Here is a 27,022-nt window from a genome sequence, read left to right as displayed (position 1 = left end):
GGGATTGTTTTCTATGTTGCTTTAATGGGAGAAAATTCACAATTTCTGTTGCATGCTTTTTCCCCAAGCAGTGTCTCTGACCCTTGGACTCTGAAGGTTACGTTCACGAATTTACAACCATTTTAAGGCAAGACCAAAATCTGAGTTTAAAGGGTGTGACAGAGTGACTCTTAATGGTTGTCTCCTGACATATTTCATGTAGCTGAGGATTTACCCAGTTTTGTCTGCTTGCATTCTGACAACAGGGACTAATTTGGAAATCCTTCTTTATGGAAATATCAACTAAGTTCAGAACTAAGTATCTGAAAATTGAGTGGCACTTCATGGTATATATTAAATACTGATGAGTGGTGCTTGAGTGTAAGTGATTTGGCAAACCTAGAAAAGGTCACTTAGCAATTAAGTAACCGACAGAAGTTGTTTCAGGACATGTGTTCTCTCTTCTTGAAGGCTTATTATGAAAGCAGGTAAGAGACAGAGGATAAAGGTAGGCACGCTGCTGGAATGAATAATATGTGTGCCTGTGTGCAAAATTCACAAAATTACAGTTCCCCAGCTGGTGTATATGATATGCTGAGAGTTTCTTTTAGTTTGTCTGAATATTTTAAAAGAATGAATAAAGGGATTTTATTCATCCCTTTGAAAAGGATGAATAACAAAGCATTTTTTTCAAAACTGTAGTATTTATAAAGATGGTGCCTGGATTTTGTGCCTGATTTGATTTCCTGCATCTTATACATGGCTAATAGGACATATAGTTCTATATATATGGTTCTTATTACTCAAAGAAGAAACTAGAAAAATGTGATTTTGACCTAAGAAAGAAGGTGCTTACTTTCACTGTGGAAAAGCTGTTGATTATTGTCAAGGGAAGGAATCATGAGAGGAGTAAGAGGGGATCTCTGGGGAAAAGTATAAGAACAGGAAAACCCTATAAAAACACTTCCCTGTTAAACTCTCAAAGCTTCCAGCAACCTACAATTCAAGGGCTCTCTGGTTCTAAGGGTTATTATTTCTACACATGACCCGTCACAGATTCTTTTTCACTAATTACTTTTCAGATCCATGTAAACTTTTGGCATCCACAACAACAATTTATGGCAAAGAGACCCACGGATGATGAATTTTGTGCTTCTGCACAGTCAAGTGTGTGTTCGGTATTTTTATACATTTTTCTTAAAAATAATAAAACCTTTTAAAATATGAAGTAATGTATTTTGCTTTGCCTTACAAGAAACTCTCAGATTAATGCATCCTTTGCTTTTTAAAACCATAAGAAACCACAGTCTTGCATAACTGACACATGCTGGAGAAGAACAGGTACAGATTGCATCACCTTCCTCTGCTGCTTTGAATGGAAATGAAAAGCCCAGAAAAAGTCATTTCTTCTCAAAATGAAGAGTGTTTTGCTTTACTTACAGGCATATGAGTCTGCACTTGCACAGAAAAGCAAAGTTAAGTATTCTCTGCTGTTCACTGTCCAATAATACCTTTAAAACTGCCAGATACTCTCAAAGTGCTTCTGTTACTAAAGTCCTGAGTCTCTGTGGTATAATGGCTTTTGTTCCACCAGTGAGACCTCTACAACAAAAAGACAGCACTCATCATGATAAAGGCAGGATCATCTCGCTCAGTACCTTCCATATGGCATTAAACTCTCCTGGAGACACACTGGACTTCCATGGCCAGAAGCACAAATCCTAAAAACAACTTGCAGGCAGTTTCCCAGATAAACAGGCAAAGCTGTTTATCACCAGCATCACCAGCAGGCCAGCAAACTTCTTTCTGGTTTGAAGGTAATTCACTGCAGTTGCCTGTGTGACACCTTCTAACAGAAGTGCCTGACCACACAGGGAGCATGAACAAACCCCTGGGGAAGGGGATGTGCAGATCACTGCAAAATCGTTTTTCTGGGGAGGAAGAAATGCCCTAATGGTAGAAAGTTCAGGTGACTTGTAGATTCTCTGCAGCAGTGGCTTTCAATCGCAGTCACACTACCCAGAACACAAAATGTACTCCGAGGCACTGGAAATGTTAGCACAATAACTATAAAACCATTCCCTTCCAGTCCTTTACCCTTGAGTTAAAATATTCTCTGTCAGCCTCTTAAAGCACAGACACAAACAATTATTTGACATTAGCACTGCTGGAATTAAGACATTTTTACATCTACCTTTATAATGAATGTGGAACCATGAAAATGCTTTTTGGAAAGGGGCTGTGTTTGAAAATATTGCTTTGCAGCCTGTGAGGAGAAAAAGCAGCCTGAGAATGATCTCCAACCTTCCACTGTGACCCCAAGCCCCATTTCTGTTCAGGTAACAGAAATGTCTCTTAAAAATTACATTTTTCTTGATTAATGAGAGAGCTTATGTCAAATGGCATCTGAGCTTCCCACTGACATCAGGCTGTTGTTAAACGTTAGCAAATACCCTGAGATAGGAAAACAAAATATCTTCCATCACAAATGGCATTCCATCTATCACCCTTGATATTTTGCTGAGAATAACAACTAAGATTGTATTTATTTGCATCCCTGTCTATTCAGGTCTTGTGTAACAACAGCAAAGAAGACTGAGTGAGGCTCTCACTCTTACCTTCTGTCAAACAGGATCAAGAAGAAATCAACTGAAGCTGGCAAAACTGTTGTGCTGTGAACTTGCTGGATGATCAGAATCATGCACAGGTTCTGCAAAGAATGACAATAGATATTTCAGTTTTCATGCAGAAAATAAATTAGACTGAACTGAGCAGCTGCCTACTGTATTAAAATTAACAAAAAAAAAATAACTTGGGAGTACAGAGAAGATATTCCATATTTATGAAATGGTGATACTATGCTTGGCTCTATAAAAACATGGGGAAAAAACCCAGCTCGTGTCCAAGAGGTACTGAAACAGGCTCAGAGATGAAAATGGGTTATTATAAAACTGTATCCTGAAGAAATGTCCAAAGCTCACTCGTGCTTGCCCATTTAGCAAAGGTCCCCAGTGAAATCAGGGACGATGGAGGAGAGCTCTGTTTGGCCACCTGTGTCATCAGAGGTTGATGTTTGCACTTGTCACAACTTCACAGATTAATTTCTTATGATATACAGGAAGGTAACACTCCAGAACAGGGAGATATCCCATGCCTGGTACTGACTGAGGAAAGATAATCTCGTGGAACATCAGATGTCTTTGAGCCAGTCAGACACTGCCTGGTCAGTGCTCTGTCCCCAGTGAGACTCCATCAGTGCAGGCTGCAGGGAACCTGACCCAGAGTGCTGACAGGGAAGATGATGGATCTCACTCATTTTCATTAGCAAGAAGAGAACAGTGTACATTACAGTACAGATGCAATCCAATATCAAAGCAGAAGCCTTTGAGTGATGGAGAAAAGGCAGGTCTTCAGTTTGTGTTTTAGGCTATTAGAGCAAACAAGGATTCCTTGTGTCGCACTGCATGCTTTGGATCAATATTCTTCTTCTACACATTCTACACATTCTGTCATCTTTGGTGAGGTGGGAACGTCTCCAGTATCTAACATTACACGATTTGGGGAAACTACAAATAGTTTCCCCAAATCATGTAATAGTTTCCCATTCTGTAGCCCATTCCCTGGCTCAGAGGCTCCTGGCAGAGAATGTAACTCCCACAGAAGTTACTGGTATCCTGCTGCAGGAGATTAAAGACCCCCCATTTTACATGTGGTAAATACGAGTAACTACATTAACCTTAAGCTGAAGGAGAACATTTTGTTATATAAGCACATCCCTGCTCCTGTAATGCTATTCATATTAATACAAAACACAGGGGAGATTAAGCAAGTAAATTAAATTTATTAGCATTCTGCTGCTTGCTTCCTAAAGAGTGTGGGATTCAGGGGACCAAAGGCTCCTTCTCGTGTGGCACAGATTCCAGGCTGGGTGTCAGAGGGACAGATTCCAGATTCCAGGCTGGGTGTCAGAGGGACAGCCACACGTGCCAAGGTACTTTTTATTGGGAAGCACAGTAACTGCTCAGGTGCATGTCAAAACCTCATGTCACTAACAGTAGGAAAGATTATCCTCTGATTTAAATGGCTGTATATTTGGAACAGGAACTGAAATGTAATATTCTGTTTTATTCCATTCAGGCACAGATATATTACACTAGCTAGACATATTCAGTCCTCTATTCACCTGCTCCACGAAATCCTTGGTTGAACACATGATAATCCAGTAGACTAGAAAGAGAATTCAGAATTGAGGTGGTGGGGAGGGAACATCCTTCTCTGAAAATGCACAAAAGTTCAAGGCATTTTCTTCCTCTCTATGCACACATAACTCTCACTGACATCAGCTCTGGGACTGAAGCTTAAAGAAAGAATCAAAGATGTATTTCCTCCTACAAGCTCACTGCAAGAACTGCTAAAATCAGTTAAATGCAACTTGAAGGAAAAAAAAAATCTATATTTTTCTTTACAAAAGAAACAATCTTGGGCAGAAACAAACTTTGATGAGTTGTCAGTCAGTATTCCTGTTATTGCTGTGTTTACAGCAGTATATACAGATTTACATTAGGAAACATCCAGAGCTAATCGGTGCAAGAGTTAAAAACTTAAATAATTCCAGTTTCTGTCAATATCCAAGACTGTCAGGAATTCAGTTTACAATAATTACTCCAAGTCCAGTGACTGCTAGGGTCACTCTTTAACCAGTGGTTAAATGAAAAACAAGAGTTGATTGGTATAGGAAATCTTGGCAATGGCTTGGACTATTTCTCCTTCTACAATCCTCATCAAATAAGGGGCACACAACAAATTGCTTATCTCCGATCTGCAATTCTCCCCTCCACCCAGCTGGAAATTTGAATTAATTAATAAACGCCCTTATGTTTTCAAGGTCATGGAAAATGAAGAGCACTCAGCAAAATGGATGCACTGACAGTGAAGGGTGTTTGTGGGTGGGTTTTTTATGTAAATGGAAAAATCTGTGAGGCAGCAGCTCCTTCATCTGTACCGTGAGTGCTAAAGTTAGACAACTTAAAAGGAAATAAAGGGAGTGCAAATAAATTATGCTTTGAAAAAATGTGACCTTCCCTAGAAAAAGTCTGAGGCTTTATGGAGCAGAGTCTCCAATCACACAGTGAGGCCAATGACACCATGAAGTCAGGGGGCTTCACTCTGGCTTTGGTCTGTCCCTGCTGACTGTGGACAACTCTGCTTTGTGGCTCCTTTTTGTCTCACATAACTAAGTGTACACATAACACACTCTACTTTATGAGCTTTCGCAGCTCCCCTGTAAAGCTCAAGCACCCTCACAAATAATATAATTTAGGGAGTAAGATCACAGAATCACAGGATGGTTTGGGTTGGAAGGGACTTTAAAGATCATCCAGTGAAGGTGTCATTCAGGTATATGACACTTGAAAAGTTAGGAATGTCACCACTAGATAAACAGGAACAATATGTGAACTAACAGGATTGGTTCCTGGAGGAACTAACAGGATCGGTTCCTGGAGACACACTAAAACTTATTAACTTCTGGGGAAAAAAAGGATAATGGAAGATACTGAGCCAGAAGGGCCCTTTAATTCTTGTGGGGCTCCAAGGGCGGATTCTCAATCCAATCTTAATCTTGACATGGCCAGTGAGGAGAGAGACTGTGAAGTATAACTGCAAATTGCAGCTGGGGGCCTCAGGAAAGACAGTGGAGCTGCTGGAGCGAGTCCAGAGGAGGCCACGGAGCTGCTCCAAGGGCTGGAGTCCCTCTGCTCTGGTGACAGGCTGGGAGAGCTGGGGGTGTTCACCTGGAGAAGAGAAGGCTCAGGGAGATCTCACTGTGGCCTTCCAGTACCTTAAGGGAGCTTATGAAAAGTAGGGAGGGGGACTTTTTGAATGGGCAGACAGTGACAGGGCAAGGGACAATGGTTTTAAAGTGCCAGAGAGCAGGGTTAGATTGGATATTGGGAAGAAATTCTTCCCTGTGAGGGGGGTGAGGCCTTGGCACAGGTTGTCCAGAGAAGCTGTGGCTGCCCCATCCCGGGAAGTGTCCAAGGCCAGGTTGGATGGGGCTTGGAGGAACCTGGGATAGTGGAAGGTGTCCCTGCCCATGGCAGGGAGGTAGAATTGGATGGTTTTTAAGATCCATTCCAACCCAAATAATTCCCAGATTCTGTAGGATTCTGGTGCCAAACACAAGTCATCAGACCTCACTCCTACCTTACAATGATACTGAAGTACCTTCAGTCAGAAACGCACTGATTTAGTTTCTGTTTTTCATTTAAAAATGTAAAGCTTATTGCAAGGGGGTAAATTTTGTCAAGGAAAAAAGTGAAACAGGATAAAACTGCTGAGTAAAATTCAGTGATTGCAGTTCTCACAGCTGGGGAATGAGGTCTCCTGAAACATGAAGCTCCTCAGGACAGCAGAGGCCACCATACCAGTGCCCAGAACAACACACGGTTCTTGGCTTCAAAGTTCTGCGTAAGAAACCTCCAAATTCACCTCCCCCATGCTGACACATGTTGGCAGAACTGGATGAGGGTATTTTGGGGAGGGGTACAGAACTGCTGGGCAATAATCCCTGATGCTGCAGTTTCATTAGAACTGAGAGATGTGGGCAGATCACATTCCGATGAAAGCAGGTACAACTATGGGAAACATTAATTAATGGAATAAACTTCAAGAAATACCACAACTTCTAACAAAGCAACTAAGGAATAAGGTAACACTATTTATTACAGAAATCAAAGCAATCAATCAAGTATTCTGAATAAAGCATTCTCACTAGCCTGTCCTTTATGTCTCTGGAGTAATCCCATTCATCCTTTTAACACAGCTGGGTAGAAGCAGATGGGAAATTGTCAGTACCACAGGGAAACCTCCAGAATTTCTAAAATGTACCTTTTGTTCCTTATTTTATCCATTTCATGCACCTGGCAGCCTTGATTTTGTTAATACACTATTTGTCCAATTTGTATGAGCTACTGCAGTCCATCCCCTGCACTCGTGGCAAATCTACACTCACACTTGGCGGTCACGGTGACATGACTTTATTGTTGCTGTTATTACCTCCATTATTATTAAAAATCAATAATGTAGACAGCTCAGCAAAATGTCCAGTACCAAAATCAACTGTTAAATGTCTAACAGTAGTATTAACCCATTATCAAATCCATATGGTGCAGGAATGGATCTCTCTTCCTGCGTGGATCTCTCTGCTTCTGGCAGAGTTTCTGTAATTTATTGACACGACCAGGTACTTCTGCAGTGAGAAAATTAACTTGTACCACTGCAGTCTGTGAAGTACAAACCTGAAGTACATCACAATGATAAACCCTCAGCACCTATGTGGGATTTGCCTTCTCATTTCTGATGAAACACATTTTAACCTGTCAGTCTCCTGACAGTTTTTACCTGTCTCTTTCTTCTACATTTTATTCTGTAATTTTAAAAAACTGGCAGCCCATCTAGCATTAGAAAAAAACCCCAAAAATCGCAACAAAACATTTAAACCATTGTCCTCTCTGAATCAACAACTAATCATGCAATTCCCCAAGGAAATCAGAATCAGCAGGAGCTTGTGTATCAGCCTTTACACAGTGCTCATTTTACTTTACAGACATATAAAACCATAAGGCATTCACATCCAAAAAGCAAAAGCAAACGAATAGACCCCAGTCAAGCAAAAACCCGTGAGCAGATGGGAGTATGTGATGCACTTGGTTTCCTTCTGCCTCTTTCAGACCCACATTTTGAAATTTTGGTTTGGTGAAATACTAAGCTTTTGTTTTCCCCCTGCAGAAGCCTTTAGCACATCTGCCAGAGATCACTCTTGGAAAACAGACACTGCAAACAAACTGCTTCCCACAGAACTTCAGCTGAATTACAGGGAAAGTAGATTCACTACTTGTACTCATACTGTCTTTCTCTGACAATAATATTCAGCTTCTTCTGTAGATTGCAAGAAAGTCCCAAGTCTGCAGGCAAATTCTGAATGTTTGACAAGCACAATTTGAGAAATCCTTGTGGGGAAGCAGTGATTAGACAAGGCAACTGGCAGCTGGGAAGCCCACGCTGTATCTATCCCCTGTTTCATTGTTGATTTCTCTGGAAGACCTTGTCAAGTCATTTAATGCCTTTCTGCCTGTGTTCCCCTCTCCGCAAAATGTTTAGATAAACACCTCCCTTTTGGAAACACTGTAAAATTGTTTATTTTGGAATGTTCCTTGGATGTTAAAGTGGCTCTGGGGTGTGACACTGGGCGAAAAACAAAACATCCACAAGACGTAAATGTCAATCTGCTATTTTCTAATAGATTAAAATTCACAGTTTAATAGATTAACCTTGTGCTTGAAGGTTTTATTTTAGACAGGACAGTAGTTACTCATTCTATTTTAACCTTGTCTATCAGCCAAGCCAGCATCATCAGTGCAAACGATAAAAATAAGAAAAAGCAGAAAAAATTGGCATAAAATTTTTTCTGTCCTTAACTTAAGAAGTATGATTATTTAGACAAGTTCACGTTGGGCAGCTACGTGCTGCTGGCAGTGGGCAGTGCTGGGAACTGGGATTAAAGTTCTTGGGATGTCACCCTTAGGCATGCTCATGGTTTAAGGGAGGCTGGTGGTGATGGGCATCCAGGAGCCCATTCAGGTCAGTCCCAAAGGGCACCCGGCTCCTCCCTGCCCCCTCGGTGACCTTGACCAGCTCATGCACATTATTGTTAATGCCCAAGATACGGTCTATAAATGGAATACCTAAGTGCAGTCTTATTATGAGTCATTTCACCACTGCTCCTCAGCTGGGGAAAGTATAGCATTCCATAATAGTAGGAGCAAACTAATAGCAGAGAGGGAGCAAAATGGGGAGAAAAGCGCAATTTTGATTTATTAATCCACCTGTTGGCCCACGCTGGTTTAAAAACATCCAGCACACACTAAAAAGAGCTTTTTTGAGACCCTACTTCAGGTACCACAAAAGCCCTGTTGTAACTCTGTGAAGCGAGCAGCACACCAAGAAATGGAAAGGCAACTGAGAACGCAGGACAGCGTTTTTATAGGGACCTGTCGTGTTTCACCTGCGGAAGGATGTGTGCTGATATTATGAGAAACACAGCATCGTGGCCAGCTTCCACGGGCATTTCTCTGAGGGCACTGACAGCCCACGAGACCTTCACCTTCACCTCCTCCTCCTCCTCGCTGCGCAGTCCGGACCGCCCTCCCTCACACCCCACAAAATGGCGGCCGCGCGCGCCGCGGGGTTCGCGCTCCGCTCTCCCCTCGGCGCCGCCGGGCAGACCCGCCACATCGGCACGGCCGCAGGCTGTTGGGAGAAGGGGGAGGCTGTAGCCGCGCCCTCTCCTCGGAGGAGGAGAGGGGAAGGAGAAAAGGAAAGCAGGAACACGGCAGCTGGCGCGGAGCCCCGCTGAGGCGAGCGGAGCGACCCCACCACCGCTCGCGCGCCCCATCGGCCACAGAAGAAGCGGCGCGAGCCACAGCGCGCCTCGCGCTGATTGGCGAACAACTCCCGCCACGCGCTCTCTCCTCCCTCCTATTGGCTCCTGCTTCCCGCGCAGCTCCCGCGCGCCACCGCCCCCTCAGGGCTCCCGGCCCCCTCAGCGCCCTCAGGGCCGCGGTCCCTCAGCCCCCTCACTGCGGCATGGCGGCGGCCGGCGGCGTTCGCGGCTCCGAGCCTGGCCCGGGCTCGGCGCCGGGCAGTGCCGGCGACACCTCCCTCCTCGGCAGCGCCACAACGTGGCCTTTGAAGCGCTATGGCCGCTTCCTCCCGCCGAGGGACGGTGACGATGAGGGGCAAAACACCTCATGGAAGGTGCGAGGGGGCGGCGGGGCAGTGTGGGGTAACTGGCTCCGCTGTGACGTCAACAGGAATATATGAGGCCTTTCAGGGGTGTTTTTCGAAGTCCAGAGCTAATGCAGGAATCTGGAGAAGTTTTGCTTCATGAATTATTAATATCAGCAGGTCAGAGGTAGAATGGCTAGTAGCCCATTTTTTTATTTTTATTTTTTTTATGCAGCAGTGACCTGTGGTATTTAAATCTAGAGATCAAGTTGGAAGATTCCAGAGAGTTATTTAAAGTAGTTAAATCTGTGTATCGAGGTATAATTAGTAAAAAAGTCATTAAACGTGTCTCCTGTCTCGGGAGCGTAGGGCAAGTTGCACTGACCTTTGAAACCTTTTGTTTTTCACTAGAAATGGCAATTACAGATTCTGTGCTTACAGGGATGGATTTTTCTTTGTCTGTCTTTTTAAAGGTGTTTGAATCAAATGAAGAGTCAGGCTCTCTTGTCCTCACCATTGTGGTGTCTGGCCATTTCTTTATTTCCCAAGGGCGAACAGTTCTGGTGAGTTTCTCCTGCACAAAGAACGTTTCTCCCTTCATGTCACCATCAGTATTAACTTCATTTCCCTTCTCAGCTTCACCTTCTGTCCCACTGAACGGAAACTGCTGATTTTGTTTTGCTTGTGGTAACTCTCATGTTTGCTTTCTCTTCAGATTTATCAGAATAATGCTAAATGCATTATTTCATACTGAGGCACAGCATTTTTTCTGTGGTTCTAAAAGTCTAGGTTAAGAGGTAATGGGTAAGTGCTGCTGATGTTGACAGGTAATTTATGGTTGTCTTTCGCGATTCTTCTGCCTAAGAAAACAGAGAAAACACATTTTCAAGTAATAAATAAACCTATAATTTCCAGGTAATTTATTGCCATTGACCTGTTAGTATTTTGGTTTGATAATCTGGTTTAGCAGAGGGTTTTTTCTGTGTTGCATAATGTCATCTAACATACAAGATACATCTTTGGAGACAAAATAACAACTACAAGGTTGTGGCAGCTGATTTTCCTGTATCCTGTACTTACTTAAGCATAACCAGCTACTAAAGACTTCACAATGACACCAAAGAGGTTAAAAGGAAAACTCTGTCTAAAAGGAGTGGGTTTTCTGCTCATGACAGAGAAAGCCTTGCTGGAAGGTGGAATTAAGTGTGTTCAGTGCATATCACCAGTACTCAGTGATGATAACAAGTAGGAACTGACTGATAAATATATTAGAAAGCTATTACAAACCACTGAAAGATGCTGCAGCAGGAAGATAACAAGGCTTTTTAATACAAAGTGTGTAAGAGACTGTGTTGCAGCTTTAAATGTGTATAAGCTTATAAATTAGTTTTTACTGTGCCTCTTAAAAGGTCTGAAACTTAGAGAAATTTAAGTCTAAGGGGAGAACCAAGGATATCCTTGAATATTTTGGCCCATGAGCGTGTTAGGTCTGTTGAACAGATAATGAATGAGCTAACAGAAAGCTGTCAGGTTGGAGAGCCCTCATACAAGACATGGCATTTGGCTCATATTTCGTGAGGACAAGGTAAAAAATGGAACATGGAAAGTATTTTAGCATTTGTGTTGAATAAGAAAAAGGGATGGAGTATTGAAAATGTAGATAGAAAGGAGAATTGCTGCCATCTCTTAGCAAATTCTGCTTGGAATGGTTCAGTGCAGGATGCTCCTCTCCAGGGGCTGATCCTGTTCCCAGTGTCCCAATCACATGGCAGTCACGGTTAGTAACTGGGGTCTTACATGACTCTGAGTGTCCTTGAAATAACCACATAAAATCTAACTACAAGTAAGTTTTAATAACTAATTAAAGACCAAACAGACACAACCAAAAGCTGCAGCCCTTCAAAGACTGCGTCTGGCAAAGGCTGAATCTGGCAAGTAACGGGGGCAGATAAAAGTGTGTTGTTGGAAGGGATGAAGTATCAGAAAAGCTTTATAAAGACTTGGCTGAGAAAAGCACTTTCTTGCAGCTCTTGGGTTTAGTGGCTAGTGAAGCTGTCAGGCAGCTGCCTTGCATGAAATGCCAGAGGAGGAACTTCTGGGATCTGTCAGGACTGTTTCAGCTTCTAAGAGACACTGAGACACTGCAGTGGCTCTCACACAGTGCAGAAGAGAGGTGGAACAGACACGCTTGGTAAATGTGACCAAAATGTGATACTGAGAGTTTAAAAAAAAAAAAAAAAGGTGGTGGTGGTTGGTTTTTTTAATATTTATTTTGGCAATGCCTCTATGCCAACCTTAAGGCAAACACCAGCATTTTCTTAAGTGTTAGAGCAAAGTTATAGGAATTTGGTTTTACAACCTGTCAGTTCCTTTGGGTGCACTTGTGTTTGGGATCATAGTGGAGGTGTGTTCTGTGCATACAGGACTAAACTGGTGTGTGAGGCACTGGTGCAGACATGCCTGTGTGTATTTCTCAGAGGTTGGAGGAGTTGCAGTCCTCCCACTTTCCCTCTTAAACACACTCGAGTGGCTGAAAAACCCACCAAAAAAATCACAGACTGGTTTGGGCTGGAAGGGACCTTAAAGCTCATCTCATCCCACCCCCTGCCGTGGGCAGGGACACCTTCCACTAGACCAGGTTGTTCCAAGCTGTGTCCAGACTGGCCTCAAGCACTTCCAGAGATGGGGCATTTTGCAAAGTCCTTATTGAGATGCCATATAACAAAAAAGCAGCTTGCAGCTCAGGCTGTTACTGCTGTGGAAATAATCAGCAATGGTTAATCGCACTGGTTGTGTCTCCCTCTAGTCTCCAGCTGTCAGGAGCTGTCACAGACCTGTCACAATATTTAAACAGGCTTTGTACATCCCGTGTTCTGGAGTCTGTCACAGACCAAAGCCGCTCACTGGGGGTCCATTATCATGGACATTCTGTCACAGGGGATAATGCACAAATTTCTGCACCAGAGGGAATGTATCAAGTTTGATGGAATGTTGCAACTCTTGGGATGATTTAACTTGTATTCCTGTTTTCTCTTGCTGGCCTGGGCTACTATTGACTGCCCTTTGGATTGCCAAGGTGTTCTCCAACACCTTTGTGCTGCCTTACTCACTGGCACTGAAATTCCCTCTGATGTACTTACACAACTGTTTCTTGCTATGTAGTAACTGCATCCTTCAAGTTGTTGATGTCTGGTCTTTTGATCTATCTTCTAATCCCTGCTTTTCAGACCTTTTGATGTACTACAGGCTCCTGGGTTTGAGGGAACTGGATAACAATTAGCTTAGCTTTGTACCTCTGCACAGGAACATGGGGAGGCACAAGATGTGTGTCAGAGGAACACCATTTCCTTCTCAACATGCATAACTACTGTATTTCTGTAAAATTTTCATGGGTGAATAATAAAAGGATTTTTTCTATTTTTCACCTACATACAACATTCACTAGAACTCCATTTGCACAAAACTGAAATAGTTGTGTAGAAAAGGAAATTTCTATTTCACTGATGGCTGGATTAACATGGTCTATGCTAGGAACAAATTTCAAGTTTTTCTAACTTGCTATCAAAATATTTTCTCTATGATGGGTGTATTTATGTATTCTCTTAGTCCTTTTTGTTTTCTTTGAGCAGGAGAGTTAAGAAAACCTTTTCATTAAAGAATCATAGTTATTTAGAGTCCAGTGAAACTATGGCTCTTTTATTATCGTTTCTAAGAACAATATTTATATAATAGCAATAAAATACTCACATATCCTAACAACTTCAATAAATACAGAAACAACTGTTTTCCTTTCAAAATACGATCTACTCCTTGCACTCAGCCAAATGGAATGAAGAGGAGGGTAAATGGAACTTGAGAGCACAGAACATAAAAATCCCTGATGCGTAATGCAAATTAAAGAGTGTTTTGCTTTGTTTTGGGGGTTGTGTTTTGTTTTTTTTTTTTAAACAAAGTTCTTCATTTGGAATTAAATTACGTAACATATTTTAGGACCTGTTTTTGCTGCAGTGTTGCCTAACAGACTGCATATTTGATGGCAGAAAAACCTCATTCTTGCCTACTGTAGACAATGGAATTTTACAGGAATATCTCCACAGCATCTCTGTGAATTTCTGGCCATACTCAGGATGCATCACCTTCTCTTTACCACAGCTCTTATTTCCTTTCCCCTCTTTGAATCAACGTATCATGAAAATTATATTTTGGTTTTTTTCAGTGCAGTTATTCCTGGTGCTAGAATTCATAATATCCTACAAATTAAACAAATTGAAATTGTGAAGAGGACTTACTTAATAGCATAAAATTAATCCAGAGTAATTGATTTGTGACCTGATCTTTTGAAGTGTAGACTAAATGTCCTAAGTGCCCTCCCGGTCCCCTCATGACTTCTAATAAGCTACCAGTGCTTAGGGTACAGTAGATTCTAACTCATTAATTAGGCAAGCATTCAACAGACATTCTCATGTTCCTGATGCTCTTTGCAGTGCCTGAAACTCAGGCACCAAATTTCTGAGCTGATATTCACAACAGTGCCTTGGGCAGAGATGGTCCCTGTGCAGTAAATGAGGACACTTGACAGAAACCAGGGAGTGAGCAGGTTGCTAATGCTGCTCGGTGGTAGGACACTGCAGAGCTACAGGAAGTTGTTCTTTTATTAAAGGTCCCATGATTGCTACTTGGAAGAGCAGCAGGAATCTTAGCTTTGTTGACTTATTTAGTACCACAGTCCTAGTTCAAAAATTTCAGTTTTACTTTGTTCATTTCAACATGTGCTGTTGACGTGATTGTTTTGGACAAGCCGAGTATCCTGGGTTAGCTTCCCATTTATGTTTGATGTAAAAGGCTTATGATCTTTCCTCTTGCCCCAGTTCCTCTAAAGCCAGCTATCAGAATAGCTTTTTAAGAGTAGGGACTTCTGTTAATGAAGTGTATTTACTCTGTAAAGTTAGTTTAATGTATGCTCTTGATCTAGGGACATATGAATTCTGCATCATGAATTGAAAAAATTCACAGGATGCCCTGAAGAGCTTTAGCCAGGTAAACCCATGGGCATCCTGCTCCCCTCTCTGTGTCCCTGGACAAGTGTCACTGTTCTAAAGTGCAGCTTAGAGGAAAAAACCCAACAAATCAGGTTCTCACTATTGACATATCAAGGTCTGCCCTGAGTTAGGGGCTTGTCTTTGCTACTCACTCCTTCAGGGGGTGTAGTTTGTACCCATCTGGGGGAACTCTTGCTAGAAATGAAGCCCGTGCTCCTGCACTTTGGCCAAAGATTTGTGGTTCCTGAGTCCCCTCAGGGGTGGCTGGTGTGTCCTGTACTTCCCATTTCCTGTACACATGGAGCACTCTGTTTAATGAGTTCAACCCTCCTGTTCTTTTCCACAATCAAACAAGCTTTATAGCAAGATTTAAGATTCTAAGAGATTAAAGGTAAAAAAATTGCATACAAAAAGATAATACAGAGCTTAGCATCCCTTTATTCCTTACTCCTGGCTGGCTGCCTTGGTTGTTGGGATTGGAAATTTTTGCAGGGACAACTTTCTGCTTCCCTCACTTTGCAGGTTCTCTTATTTGGGGATATTTATTTTTTTTTGAGACAGCTCATACTGCAGAAATAAAACCTAATGTATTTGGCCTTATTTAGATCTTGGGAAAAGATACAAGTGAGGAAAATTTGTACTTTTCCAGGTGTGTTACAAGGTAATACTGAAGGTGAGAATGAAATTATGTTCCAAGTTTAATTTTCACAAGTTTTATCTTTCAGCTGGAATTACTATTTCATTCTACAGTCACTAATGAAGAATTTTCATTTTTTAAAATAGAAAACTCGTTATTGTGGAAGAAAGTGTAAGACAGCAACTCCTTTTTTGGAGTTAAAAATTTGCTATTTTTCAGATACATGCAAGTATTTGATTTAGAATCTCTGTGTCAAATTTCAAATAGGCACAGTTTCATTTCTTACAATAACCTGTTAATAAATGAATCCCTATTAAAGTGATCACCATCAAAACACTCACCTGTAAACATGTTCTCCAGTTTTGCTTGTTTTGTGAAAGAATCTCAGTTTTAGTTATTCTTTAGTGTTCTGTATAACAGTTGAACATAATTTACAAGCTTTTCCAGACTGCCTGCTCCCACAGTTTTTACTGTCTTTTGAGATAATGGTTATTAACAGTCTTCACAACTACAGTATTTTTGTTCTGTTTTGTTTAGAACCACACAGTGGAGATACCTGAAATAATACTACCATTCCTTTGTTGCCAAATTAGGCACTGTTATTCAGTATGAATGTTAAATATCAATACCTTGAATATTAGAGGTCAAAACCGTTGGTATTTGAGCTTAACAAATGACCCCTGAACCCTCAGCACTGAGTGCTCTGTCTGAAGGGATTTCTGGCAGTGCCTGAGCCCTGGGTGTGGGGAGCACAGTTCTGGGCAGTGCCTCCCCCCTGGGGAGGATGCCAGGGGTTTAACCCAGCCCTGCCTGTTCTGAGCAGGGTGCCCGAGGTTGCAGGGGGGGTGCTCAGACCAGCAGAGCTTCCAACCCTTCCCCACAAAAGTGCTTTCCCAAATCTCGGCTTCCTCCCTGCCAGGGCTCTGTGAGCAGTTCTGTGCTAGTTTTGCTGCCCACTTGTGTCCTGGTAGATTACCTTGGGAAAGGAACAGATTAAGGGACTGTCATAGGTGCCTCCCTGGAAACTTTGGAAGTAGATTGCTCTGTTTTCCAGGGAATTGTGTCCTGTGGTGCTGCCCAGCCTGGGTCAGAATGGTGCTGAGGCCTTTGGCTTTTCTGCTGTCTTGCCTCAGTTACCAGCTGGCACCACTCTGGCAGCTGTGCCCTGGGACAGTAATGAACACAATAAACTCCTCTGATCTCATGCTGAACTCATCAGTTCTTGGAAATACACATTCCCAGTCTGTGGGGTACCCAGCTGAGTCCTTAATCCATGACATTATACACCTCATACATTCACTCTGACTATGAACCCAGAGAACAGCCTGGTGTATTTGCATTTCATGAGCCTGTTAGAAGTGGCAGCCCAAACTGGAGAATGTGTCTCGCTGTGGCAGTCTGGCTTTTGTTTGTCTTCTTTAATATTGGTTGTAATTTAAGGGCAGATTAGATCATGTTTGTGATCAAAAAAAAAAAAGGTTTTTCCTCCTAAGCTGTTGTTTACCCATAGTTTTGTTTGAAAACATCTGCCTTGTGAATGAGTGAAGCCAAACTAATTGATGCAAGCCTGCCTAGCTGAACTGGTACGTGAATAACATTTCTGAAATATATATTAATTTTTAGTTCAGATAGAGTTGCAATCTAACTAAAAATGTTCTTGTGTTCCTTAGCACCACGGGGTTTCCAGATGATCTGATAGAAAATACACATAAATAACATGTAGTACCTTCCAAAACAGATCACAGATCATTGCCCAGTGCTGAAGTGTGAGGTCAGAACAAAAGTATTTCCCAGTCAATGCTGGACCCGATGGCTGTAAGGCAGGATCAGCATCACTGGCTTCTCTGCCTCTTGGAAGGTGTGGTCACATCTTGCCTGCTTCCAAAACATTTGGGAAACATCTTGTTTTCTGCTTCAGCTTAATTCCACTCAGAGTCCTCCCTCTGAGAAGCTCAGATTTTTGTCAGAGATGTCGGGAACAGTTTCCCTTTACCACCATTTTTTCACAAGTCCAGTCGTGGAGAATGACAGGAGGGGTTTGTGCCTGACTGAATATTAAAGATCAAACTTCGAAAAGTGCTGCCGTTTTTCTCTTCACATTATAAACATCTGAGCTCTTATGTCCCTGCCCAGTCCTAGGCTGCCTTTTTAATCTATTCTGATTAATCTTACACTGCCATCTGGCTTTGCTGCTGCCCAGCTCTGCCTGAAGCAGCAGTGGATGCTGCAGGGAGCAGAGCCGCCGTTCCCTGCTCTGTCAGCCTGGGGGCAGCACAACCCGCAGGGACTGTGCTGTCCCTGTGTCACTGCCCGTGTCCCGAGCACACAGCGGGTCAGGGCAGCTCTGGGCAGGCACACACGGACAGTAACTCAGTGGATTGCCTCCCAGGCTCTGCCCCATGCCCAACTCCCGGCTGGGGGCACAGACCCTCCCAGCTTCCAGTGGTGGAACCAGGGACACGTTTGTTGTGCTCTTTGTTCTTGTTGCTCTGAACTCATTTACCTGAATTCATATGCACTGGCACGGGCTGCGCAGGGAAGCTGTGGCTGCCCCATCCCTGGAAGTGTCCAAGGCCACGTTGGACGGGGCTTGGAGCAACCTGGGCTAGTGGAAGGTGTCCCTGGCCATGGCAGGGGGTGGAACTGGATGAGCTTTAAGGTCCCTTCCAGCCCAAACCATTCTATTGATTCATAACCATTTCATTGTTGACAGAATTGTCATTGTTAAGAATCTTTGCTGTAATTCAGGCAGCCTCAGATATAATCTGTGCTGACTGAGGTAACATGGAAACGCCATGAGGAATAGAATAAACCTTCACATGGTGCAAAATTTGCCTTATTTGCTGCTTAGAACTGAAGAAAATTTGGAGGATCCTGACTAATGACAATTACTGACGTAAACAATTTAACAGTGGAGTTCAGTCTGCAGAGCTGAGTTTGTCTGAAACTTTCCCTCTGCTTTTTCAGGCAGCTTGCACATGCAAGATCAGGTCTGTTGCATTGCTCAAGGGCTGCACTGAGTTTTTAAATTTTATTTAGCTATTCTTAGTTATTTATTTCTGCTTGGCAATTTACAAACAACCCAAGGTGCAAGAGAAAAGAAAATACTTTCTGCTTTGTTCTTCAGTTAATAAAACTTAAATTTTAGTTAAATCAGATTTTGGGGTTGGAGTTGAATAATCAGGAGTATGTAAATAAAAATTCCAAATGCTGTTTTTTCCCAGCTTGTTTTACCTCAGAAACAGGACACATAAAAGGAGAACCTGCGAAACATCAATAAAACAGTTGGTAGGAAAGTTAAACAGTGGCTGCCTTTTATGATTTCTTTGAAAACAGTTATTATTTAAAGGAGACAACATTTGTCCAACCTTCATCTCTAGTAAAAGGAAAAACACTATAAACCCAGACTGAATACGGGAACAGCTCTATTTAAATAAACACAGTTGGTGAGTCTCCTAAACAGAAACTACTTGAACAGAACGAGCACAGGTTACACTGGCCTAGTGAAGGAACAGGATAGTAGAATTTGGGGCCTGGTTCCACTTCTTCCCATGGCTCACAGAGGGAATTCTTCCTTTTGCTTTGACCCTGAGGCCTTTCACACCTTGGCAAGTCTCACCTTAAGGCATTGGAGTGTTCAGTACAGACACACTGCAAGGGACTGGCCCATCTCACCTGCTGTCAGCACCTGCTTCTGCTGTGCTCAGGGCAATACTTTCCTCCCTCTGGCCCCACATCTTTTGGGAATGATACTTACCTGCTGTCAGACATTCTGGAGTCTTTCATGGCAGGGGATGGGGTCCAGTTTGCCTTTGGTTCAGCGCTTCGCTGCTTTTTAGACTGTAAAAGTGCAGTTAAAAACCTACATGCAGTTGCTGCATGAGGTTCTAAAGCCAGTGCCAGCACAGTAAAGGAGCAGAATCACTGAGGTGATTCCTGTACCAAAATAGAATGGCAGGTGGTTTTCCAGCCTGGACCTGCCTGAGATGGACAGTGGCTGTGGCACTGCTGGTGGTCCAGGATGGACCCTGTGGGTTTTGACCCTTAGGGCCCCTTGAAAAGCAGCCTGTGCCCAAGCCATGGTCATTGAAAGCACTGTGAGTTCACCTAAAACAGGTGCCTGATTTCCTCCCTGCCCTTAGGTTTGTTAATTGTTTATTTTTGACCCTGGACTGTGCTAACTAAGGGCTCAGAGTGCCTGGGGAGACACAGTCCGTAGCCTTGCAGTTGTTCTGTGACGTTTCCTCCTTCCTGGGGTGTTCCCACAGGTTGCTGAGCAGTCCATCTAGTTTGAAGAGACTGACTGTAATGCAACTGGAGTATAAAAACATCTTTATCTAATTATCACAGCTGTTGCCTGTTTCCCTGAGTGCCATCTGGAGCAAAGGCCTCCCTGGATAAAGCAGGTGCTGTCCCATTCCCCGGCTTCTCCTGCCCTCTGCTGCCCTCCCAGGCAACTTCAGCTCTGACTGCAGCTGCTTTATCCTGCACTTCATCGAGGCTTTGATAACATGCACAAATATAACACAGAAATGGAAATTAGAACATACCTTGACATGGTGGTGTTACTGGAGCTGCGGATTTAATCCCTGGAGTGGTGAAAATTCCATATTGGCAGTTGTTTGACAGATACAGAAATTGCAGGAACACAGTGACTAATCTTCATTAGGGATTTAATTACATCACGTAACTGAAGCGTGTACTGCCAAGTGTTGCATATTTGCTGTGCAAGTGTTTTGTGTCCTGCTTTATTTCAGGAGGGCTTTTCATTGATTGATTCCCACAAGTGGCTCAAGATAGTGAGGAGAGCAGACTGCCTGCTGCTCCGGGCACAGGCAAAGGTGAGTTGAGCTGCTTTGAACACTTCTAATAGCCACTGAAACACTTCTGATTTTCTGGAGGAAATTCCTTAATATTGGCTAAATTTAACCAGAAGTTGTAAATCATCTATATAAATCAGAATTATATTTGTTTTTACTCTAGATACTAAACAATGGATTGAGTCATCTTGTGTCTTTTGTAAGTGCTAGTGTTCAGGGTTTTTAGCCTGCTCTGAGTTAGCTGCTAAAACAGCTGGACTGGTATTAATTACACAATCTGTCTGCCATGGCTAACAATTAAAAAGATGCAGTGAATTTCTTCCATGAGTCAGACTTCACTTAGGCAAACAAACTATCCAAACAAGCAATTATTTAGCCATTTTGTGGCCCCTGGCACAGTAGCAGTAGGTTGGTGGTTCAGGTATTTGGTACTCAAGGCAGCAAAAGGGATGCAGGTTTCTGGTCTTCTCCTCAGAGCTCACAGTAAGTGATTGGTTCACCTTTAAACAATCAAACAGCACTTGTTGCCAATTTATGGAAAAATCTTATTTTTTTTGGTTCTTAGATGAACTTTGATACTTATTCCTGAAGTATCTTACTGTTTTAAATTCATGGCTTGTGCCTGAAACACCTTTGTGCTGTGATTTTTGTCAGCTTGTTATAAAACATGGCCTGTCACTGCAGACAAGTCTCACCCTGGGGCAGGAATTGGTGCTGATGAACCAGAAGGGTTGTTCCCTTTCCCACTAACAGACCCAGCCCCCCAGCACAGGGATTCTGCTGCATCTCTCCAGGAACACAAAACATCACAGTCACTCCGAGGCTTAACAAACCTCTGAGGGGCACTTCAGGCAAGGAGGACTGTTAACATAGGCTGAAATAAATTTGGTGCATCTAAATGTTTACTTACCAGAAATTCACATGGCAGACTGGATTTAGTGGCACTGCAGTGGTTCTACCATGCACTTTATGTCCCAAGTTGTAGCTGAAGCGATGCCTTTAATGCTGTCAGTGTATGAAGCTTCTGTGCTCATCTTTCTGATAAATTTTGGATTGATCTTGTACTCCTTGTTTTTTCTAAGTCGTTAATACTGCATTTATAGTGGAACTTACTCATTACTTAGGAAATATGATTTCAGTAGGGCACTGTGGACTCTTAGTAGAATGAGGCTGGAGCCTCTCATATAAACAGGAGCAAGGTGAAAGTTCTTAATATTCTTGCAATAAGTAATTTCACTGCAAATTGTTTTCATTGAGCTCAGCCCCCCACCCCAGCATGGAAGAAGTGCAAACTGGACGATTCACGTGCCCTCAGGGTTCTTTAAGACATCAGCTTTAGGTTCAGGTGTGACTGCCCAGTACTCAGTTTATGCTAAACCGTGACATCCTCTCAGCTCTCTTCCCAGGAAGGAAGGATGTTTCATTTTCAGAGTCAAAAAAGGGTAACTAAAACAAGTGGTCTTCAAAAGTCTCCAAAAGGCATTCAAGTTAAATTCCCTTTCTGTCATTTTTAATGAGAACTCACCTGTCTGGCATCCCACAGATCAGCTCTTGGGGATGTGCAGCTCTGCAGTCACATCTGAGTTAATCAGAGCAAACACAACCAGGCACTGGTAAAACGAGGGCTACACTTCACATTATTGTGACATTTTTGCCTTGAAAAGGCACTGAGACAAGGTTTTATGCTTACACCGCCCTAAAAATCATTTTATGTGATACAGACATCTTAAAATAACAGGCATGTAAACAGGGAGGCTGTCAGGAAGAGCTGGCTCGTGGCTGAGACAGAAATCCTCACACCCAGAGCTGTCCCCACACTCAGTACAGCCTGGCAGCGTGTCCAGGTGCCAAAACACGGACTGGATGTTGAAACCTCAGAAGGATGAACACTCAAGTAAGCCAGGCTGGCCCAAGGAAAACTTGCTGCTTTTCTAGGAGTTTAACTTTTAAATGGGAAATTTCAAGATCAAATGGGAAGTCCCATTAATTCACTCCCTAAACACTCAATATCCATCTGCCTTACATCAGCTCAGGGTGCTCAGGGCCAAGCTTATCACACACAACAGACTCTGCCATCCCCATTTCAGGGCAGTTTGCTGGACAACAGACACTTAAAAATATTATGGTACATCCTGACAACCTATACTGGGGAGTCAGAGCTATCTGGGTTTCTTTCATTCACTGTTTAAAGCAATGCATTGGAATTTCTTGCACTCCCATTCAACGTGTTGGCTTCTGTTCAAGGAACATCAGGTGAAAGCCAAACAATATTCAGGTTTAGCTACACAGAGGTAGACCAGGTGGGTAGGAAGGGCTGGGTTTGATGCAGCAGGAACAAATCCTAACTGGAACATACCATTCCCAGAATTTCTAGTTCAGATTTCAGAGTTAACTTCTTACTGTAGTGTCATGTCATTTTTTTGTCACAGAAAACTGTCGAGTTGGCCTGTCCTTACTGGGTACTACTTGCAGCAACAATAAAACTCATTTCCTGCTCTGTGTGTAAAAACTGTTGTCACGGCAAGGTTTGTTCACGTGGCTGTACCTTTAAGTAGTGACAGGTGGCCCTGCATCTCTTACTTATCCTTTTCTTGCATATTTTTAACTGACTTTCAAAGTGGGAATCAGAGTCTTCTGGTTCAGCTGCTGGGAAAAAAAATGAAAATACAGCAGGGAAAACTTGTTTAAGTTGGTGCAGTGACCCAAGAATCTCCCGCCTTCTTCCCATCTTTAACAAGCAGGGATTTCATTACATCAAAGTAGTTTGAGGGCTTTCACAGTTAACTTCCTTCCCCTCTGGTTTTCGAGCAGAACGAGTGCCGCATGTTCCGCGTGCAGTTTGGGGGGAATTCCAAGGAGGAGATGCTGGGACACTGCTGCAGTTGTGTTCACAGACTGTCCGAGTACGTCCCCGTGCAGGGGGCTGAGGAGCAGAGCCAGCAGCTGCACCAGGGCCTCAGCCAGGACACCCAGGGCATGGACACTGAGCACGGAGTAAGTCAGAACACACAGAAGGATAACCAGCTGTTAGGATGAGTTTCTTGCAACTGTCAGACCATCTACATGAGATATAAGTTGGCACCCACCTGGCAGATTTTCAAATTAATTGTACAGGGTAAAAAAAAATGAGCAGAGCCATTAAGGAACCCTGTATTGTATCTCCTTTTTGTGTTCACCTACTCCTGGGTTGCAGTGGTAGTGATTGCTACAACTGCAGATGAACAGTTTGAGCTGTAGGAACAGTTTGAGCCGTAGGAACAGAATGTTTCCCCTCTCCAAGACAAAGCTCTGAGGTAAATGAAAAAGGCAGAAAGTTTCTGAGGGTGACTTATTCTTAAATATCTGCTCTCTTGAGTGTGTAGACCCATGGGAAGGAAGCAGCATGCTCCTGTGATCATTCATGCAGAGCTTTTTTAAAGTTACTTCTAGGAAGTAGTTTAAAACTTAGCTCAGACATGAAATAATGGGCCTGTAGTTAAATTGTTGTATCTTTCATTTTTAAAGACTTGAGCAGATGTGCATGCAGGTTCCATAAAAAGATGCCTTTTTACTGCATAAGGTAGCTGAGCACATTCCCTTCCCATCAGCTCTAAAAATGGAACTACTTCCCCCTTGCACATTCCCACACTCTGCTTGGTAACAAGCCCTTATTTGCATTTGATATTTTCTAGCCAGATGAGTCTCTACAAGATTCCTGCACAAGCCTTGGAGAAAGAAGATCTGTAGCACAGCTAGCACAGGTAAAAACATAAAAGTCTTAATATTTAGATCCTTCAGCTGAATCTGTCAGGCACAGAGAGAGAATGAACTCAAATTCCATAAACATCTGGTAAATGTCTTCCCTGAACATCAGGATGCCATCACCCACAGCAGCAAAACACAGGATCTGTGTAATGATGCAAACCCAGGTATTTGGTGGTGTAATTACTCCATTTGCATAGGAACAAATGACACACTGGGAGCAAATAAATACCCAGAGGCAACATCCCAGTGAATGGCTTTGGCACTGGTTTGACTGCAGAAATTACTTCTGCAGACAGAGCTGAAATCTGAAAATACCAATCACAGAAACATGATTTGGGTGGGATGGGACCTTAAAGCTCATCTCCTTCCACCCCCTGCCGTGGGCAGGGACACCTTCCACTATCCCAGGTTGTTCCAAGCCCCATCCAACCTGGCCTTGGACACTTCCAGGGATGGGGCAGCCACAGCTCTGGGTCACCTGTGCCAGGGCCTCCCCCCCCTCACAGGGAAGAATTTCCTCCCAGTATCCCATCTAACCCTGCCCTCTGGCAGTAGGAAGCCATTCCCCCTCATATTTTCTCTCCATGCCCTTGTCCAAAGTCCCTCTCCAGCTCTCTTGGAGCCCCTTTAGGCACTGGAGCCTTCTTATCCCTGGCAGCAGATCCAATATTTAATAAACAGCTCCCAAAGTAAGTAACTGGAAATGAACTGTTCTCCTTTACTGGGAATTTGGACTAGTGCAGGAGATGGAATTAGCAGAAAACTCTACTCTTTCCAACTCGTGCTTTTGCAGTTGTTTCTCTGGGTCTTTCCATAGTCATGGGGTGATCACAGAATCCCAGACTGCTTTGGGTTGGAAGGGACCTTACAGTCCATCTCATTCCAACCCCCTGCCACAGGCAGGGAGTGATCCATGTTCTTTGCATCAGCGCTACAAGGGACAATTCCCAGGCTCCCTATTAGATGGATCTGTCATCCCTTAAACACAGTTGGTTCCATTAGGCTGTGCCTTTCTCCAGGCATTGCCTGTGGATGCTGGAGGCATCCACAGCCCATGTCCTGCATCTTCCACTCTGCTGCCACTCATTTTATTTACACTGACCAGGGATAAAATGCCCAGAGTTCTCCCACCACCAGAGGAAAAAGCTGAGGGAGGTGGTTAAACAGGGACAAAAAGGATGTTTTAACATTTCAAAAGCCCCACACTTTACTTCTACAAGACATTTTGCTAAATTAAGAGCTCAGAAGTGCACACTTGTTATCCCTGCACAATTCACGTGGCAGTGTGGATCCACTGCTCTTACACAGAATGGATATTCACCAGGAAGCCACACTGCCCAGGAAACTGGCATTCCCAGTTTAAATTTCCAATTTAAGTAACCGCAGTAAAATTTGACACTGTGTAAAAACTCCCCTGGGATCAGAGAAAAACCTGCATACAGCAATCCTACCTGATCAAGGTGTTCCAACAGCACCAACGGGGCAGATCCATCCTTATCCAGTGTCAGAGGAAAACTGGGATGTAGGTGTGTTGTCAGGGACCTGTTGTGTCCGAGGGCAGTGCAACCACTGTGGTTTTTGTTCCTTCCCCAGTCCGTGCTGAGGAGGAGGCCCGAGCTGCCCCAGGCCTACAGGCACGTGGTGTGGCCTGCACACGAGCTGGGGCCCTTCATCCGCCTCTGCCTCATGGACCAGCACTTCCCAGCCTTCGTGGAAGATGTGGAGAAGGAATTGCAGAAACTCACAGAAGGTTGAGAAACACCACTTTTGTACCGAGAGATTAAATGGTTGAAAAACAAGACCCCTGGGGTTTTTTGTCAGTGTTTTATTTTTAAAAACAGGTGAATCCACTTTTTATACATCATTGCACTTCAACAAATACACAGAACACGAGTTCATGCAGCTACAGTTACGCACATCATGAGAACCCTGGTAGGTCTATTTCTACAATCTTTAAATCATGAGAAATTACAGTGTCAAACTAAAGAGGAATAACTAGTTGCATAGAATATCACCATGCTGTAACATTTCATCATTTAAACAAAAAAAAAAAAAAAAAAGAAAATTATAAAAGTTTGCCTGAATTGAATGTACAAGAATATGTTGAACACATCAGTGCAAAAGGATTTGAGAATTTACATGAGTTAACAAAAAAAAAAAAAAAAAAAAATCACTTAAAAAGCAATCATATATATATATTTATAAACTGAAGGTTTGTTTTTGTTTCCAACTGCATCCCACCACCACCACCCCCTGGAACCATCCCAGCTCTGCCGCCCAGGACACCCCGTGCTCCGCAGTTAAGCCCTTAAGGTAATTCCAATGTCTCCCTTGTCCCAGTGCCAGCCCGGCATCGCTCTCTCCTCCCAGCCATACAGTAAGGAATGAATATCAGCAGCTTCAAAATGAACCACAATGACTTCTGGTTTCCCCTCCCTCCCCCCCCCCAATATAAATATATACTGTATATATTTTTAAGTTCTGCTGTACTTTACAAAAGAAGTCTCACTAGATGGCAGCGGTGCGGTTTGAGCGGTGCCAAATTTAACAGCTACAGGAAGTAAAAAATGGCGCATGCGTGAACCCGCCTGGCTACTGCTCGTGGTAAAGAGAGTAAAGGGAAAAAAAAAAAAAAAAAGCAACATTCACAGCACATCAAGCCCAAAATAGTTTACACCTTCTACACGGAAGCATTATTAAAATTGATCTGGCTAGGTCATCCTTGCAGGAGAGGCTAAATAAGGCATGCGTTAGACAGTCATATCGTTGCTCACTTGGAAAGGAAAGAAAAAAAAAAAAGAAATCAGACAGAACTGGAGTTCTAGAACCAAGAGTTCCAACCCTTAAATTTAGCAGGTCATATTGCCATCAGTCTCTCAGAAACTTAAAGCTCTAAAAAAGAAACGAGAAAGAGGTGCTAGTCAATGGTGGACCCCGCCAGCCGCCAGCCTGCAATCCACGCGCTCGCGGGAGGGGCACGGCCGCCCCCGGGCCGGCGCCACTCCTGACCCCCGGGG

The 27,022-nt window shown here is 43.2% G+C and overlaps 3 protein-coding genes and 1 long non-coding RNA gene across 7 annotated transcripts in view; 2 read left to right on the top strand and 2 right to left on the bottom strand.

The window, feature by feature from the left end:
• Positions 1–9,568, bottom strand: part of HCN4 (hyperpolarization activated cyclic nucleotide gated potassium channel 4) — a 152,865-nt gene extending 143,297 nt beyond the window's left edge. Inside the window, exons 1-2 of the mRNA XM_064668570.1 lie at positions 9,044–9,568; positions 2,598–2,689 (exon numbers count right to left, since the gene is read on the bottom strand). Coding sequence (XP_064524640.1) covers positions 2,598–2,689; positions 9,044–9,433 — 482 coding nt within the window. The 5' untranslated portion in view covers positions 9,434–9,568. The remainder of the gene's footprint in view (positions 1–2,597; positions 2,690–9,043) is intronic.
• REC114 (REC114 meiotic recombination protein) lies at positions 9,544–26,643 on the top strand. Its single transcript, XM_064668577.1, has 6 exons — positions 9,544–9,795; positions 10,239–10,328; positions 20,199–20,282; positions 23,073–23,255; positions 23,933–24,001; positions 25,599–26,643. The coding sequence occupies exons 1-6, from the start codon at positions 9,625–9,627 to the stop codon at positions 25,758–25,760; spliced, it is 759 nt and encodes a 252-aa protein (XP_064524647.1). The 5' UTR covers positions 9,544–9,624; the 3' UTR covers positions 25,761–26,643.
• LOC135420778 (uncharacterized) lies at positions 17,628–18,743 on the top strand. The gene is made up of 2 exons (XR_010433727.1): positions 17,628–17,902; positions 18,481–18,743. It is a non-coding gene; the product is annotated as an uncharacterized LOC135420778 (long non-coding RNA).
• NPTN (neuroplastin) overlaps positions 26,056–27,022 on the bottom strand; it is a 46,410-nt gene continuing 45,443 nt past the window's right edge. For 3 of the 4 annotated variants that reach the window (XM_064668573.1, XM_064668576.1, XM_064668575.1), the window contains exon 8: positions 26,056–26,897. The gene's annotated coding sequence lies outside the window, so the exon portion shown is untranslated. The remainder of the gene's footprint in view (positions 26,898–27,022) is intronic. The other variant, XM_064668574.1, reaches the window with a different exon arrangement.

This window comes from Pseudopipra pipra, chromosome 12, assembly GCF_036250125.1.
Source record: "Pseudopipra pipra isolate bDixPip1 chromosome 12, bDixPip1.hap1, whole genome shotgun sequence".
In the NCBI taxonomy this organism is placed as follows: domain Eukaryota; kingdom Metazoa; phylum Chordata; class Aves; order Passeriformes; family Pipridae; genus Pseudopipra; species Pseudopipra pipra.
This window is presented reverse-complemented; position numbering and strand designations above follow the sequence as displayed.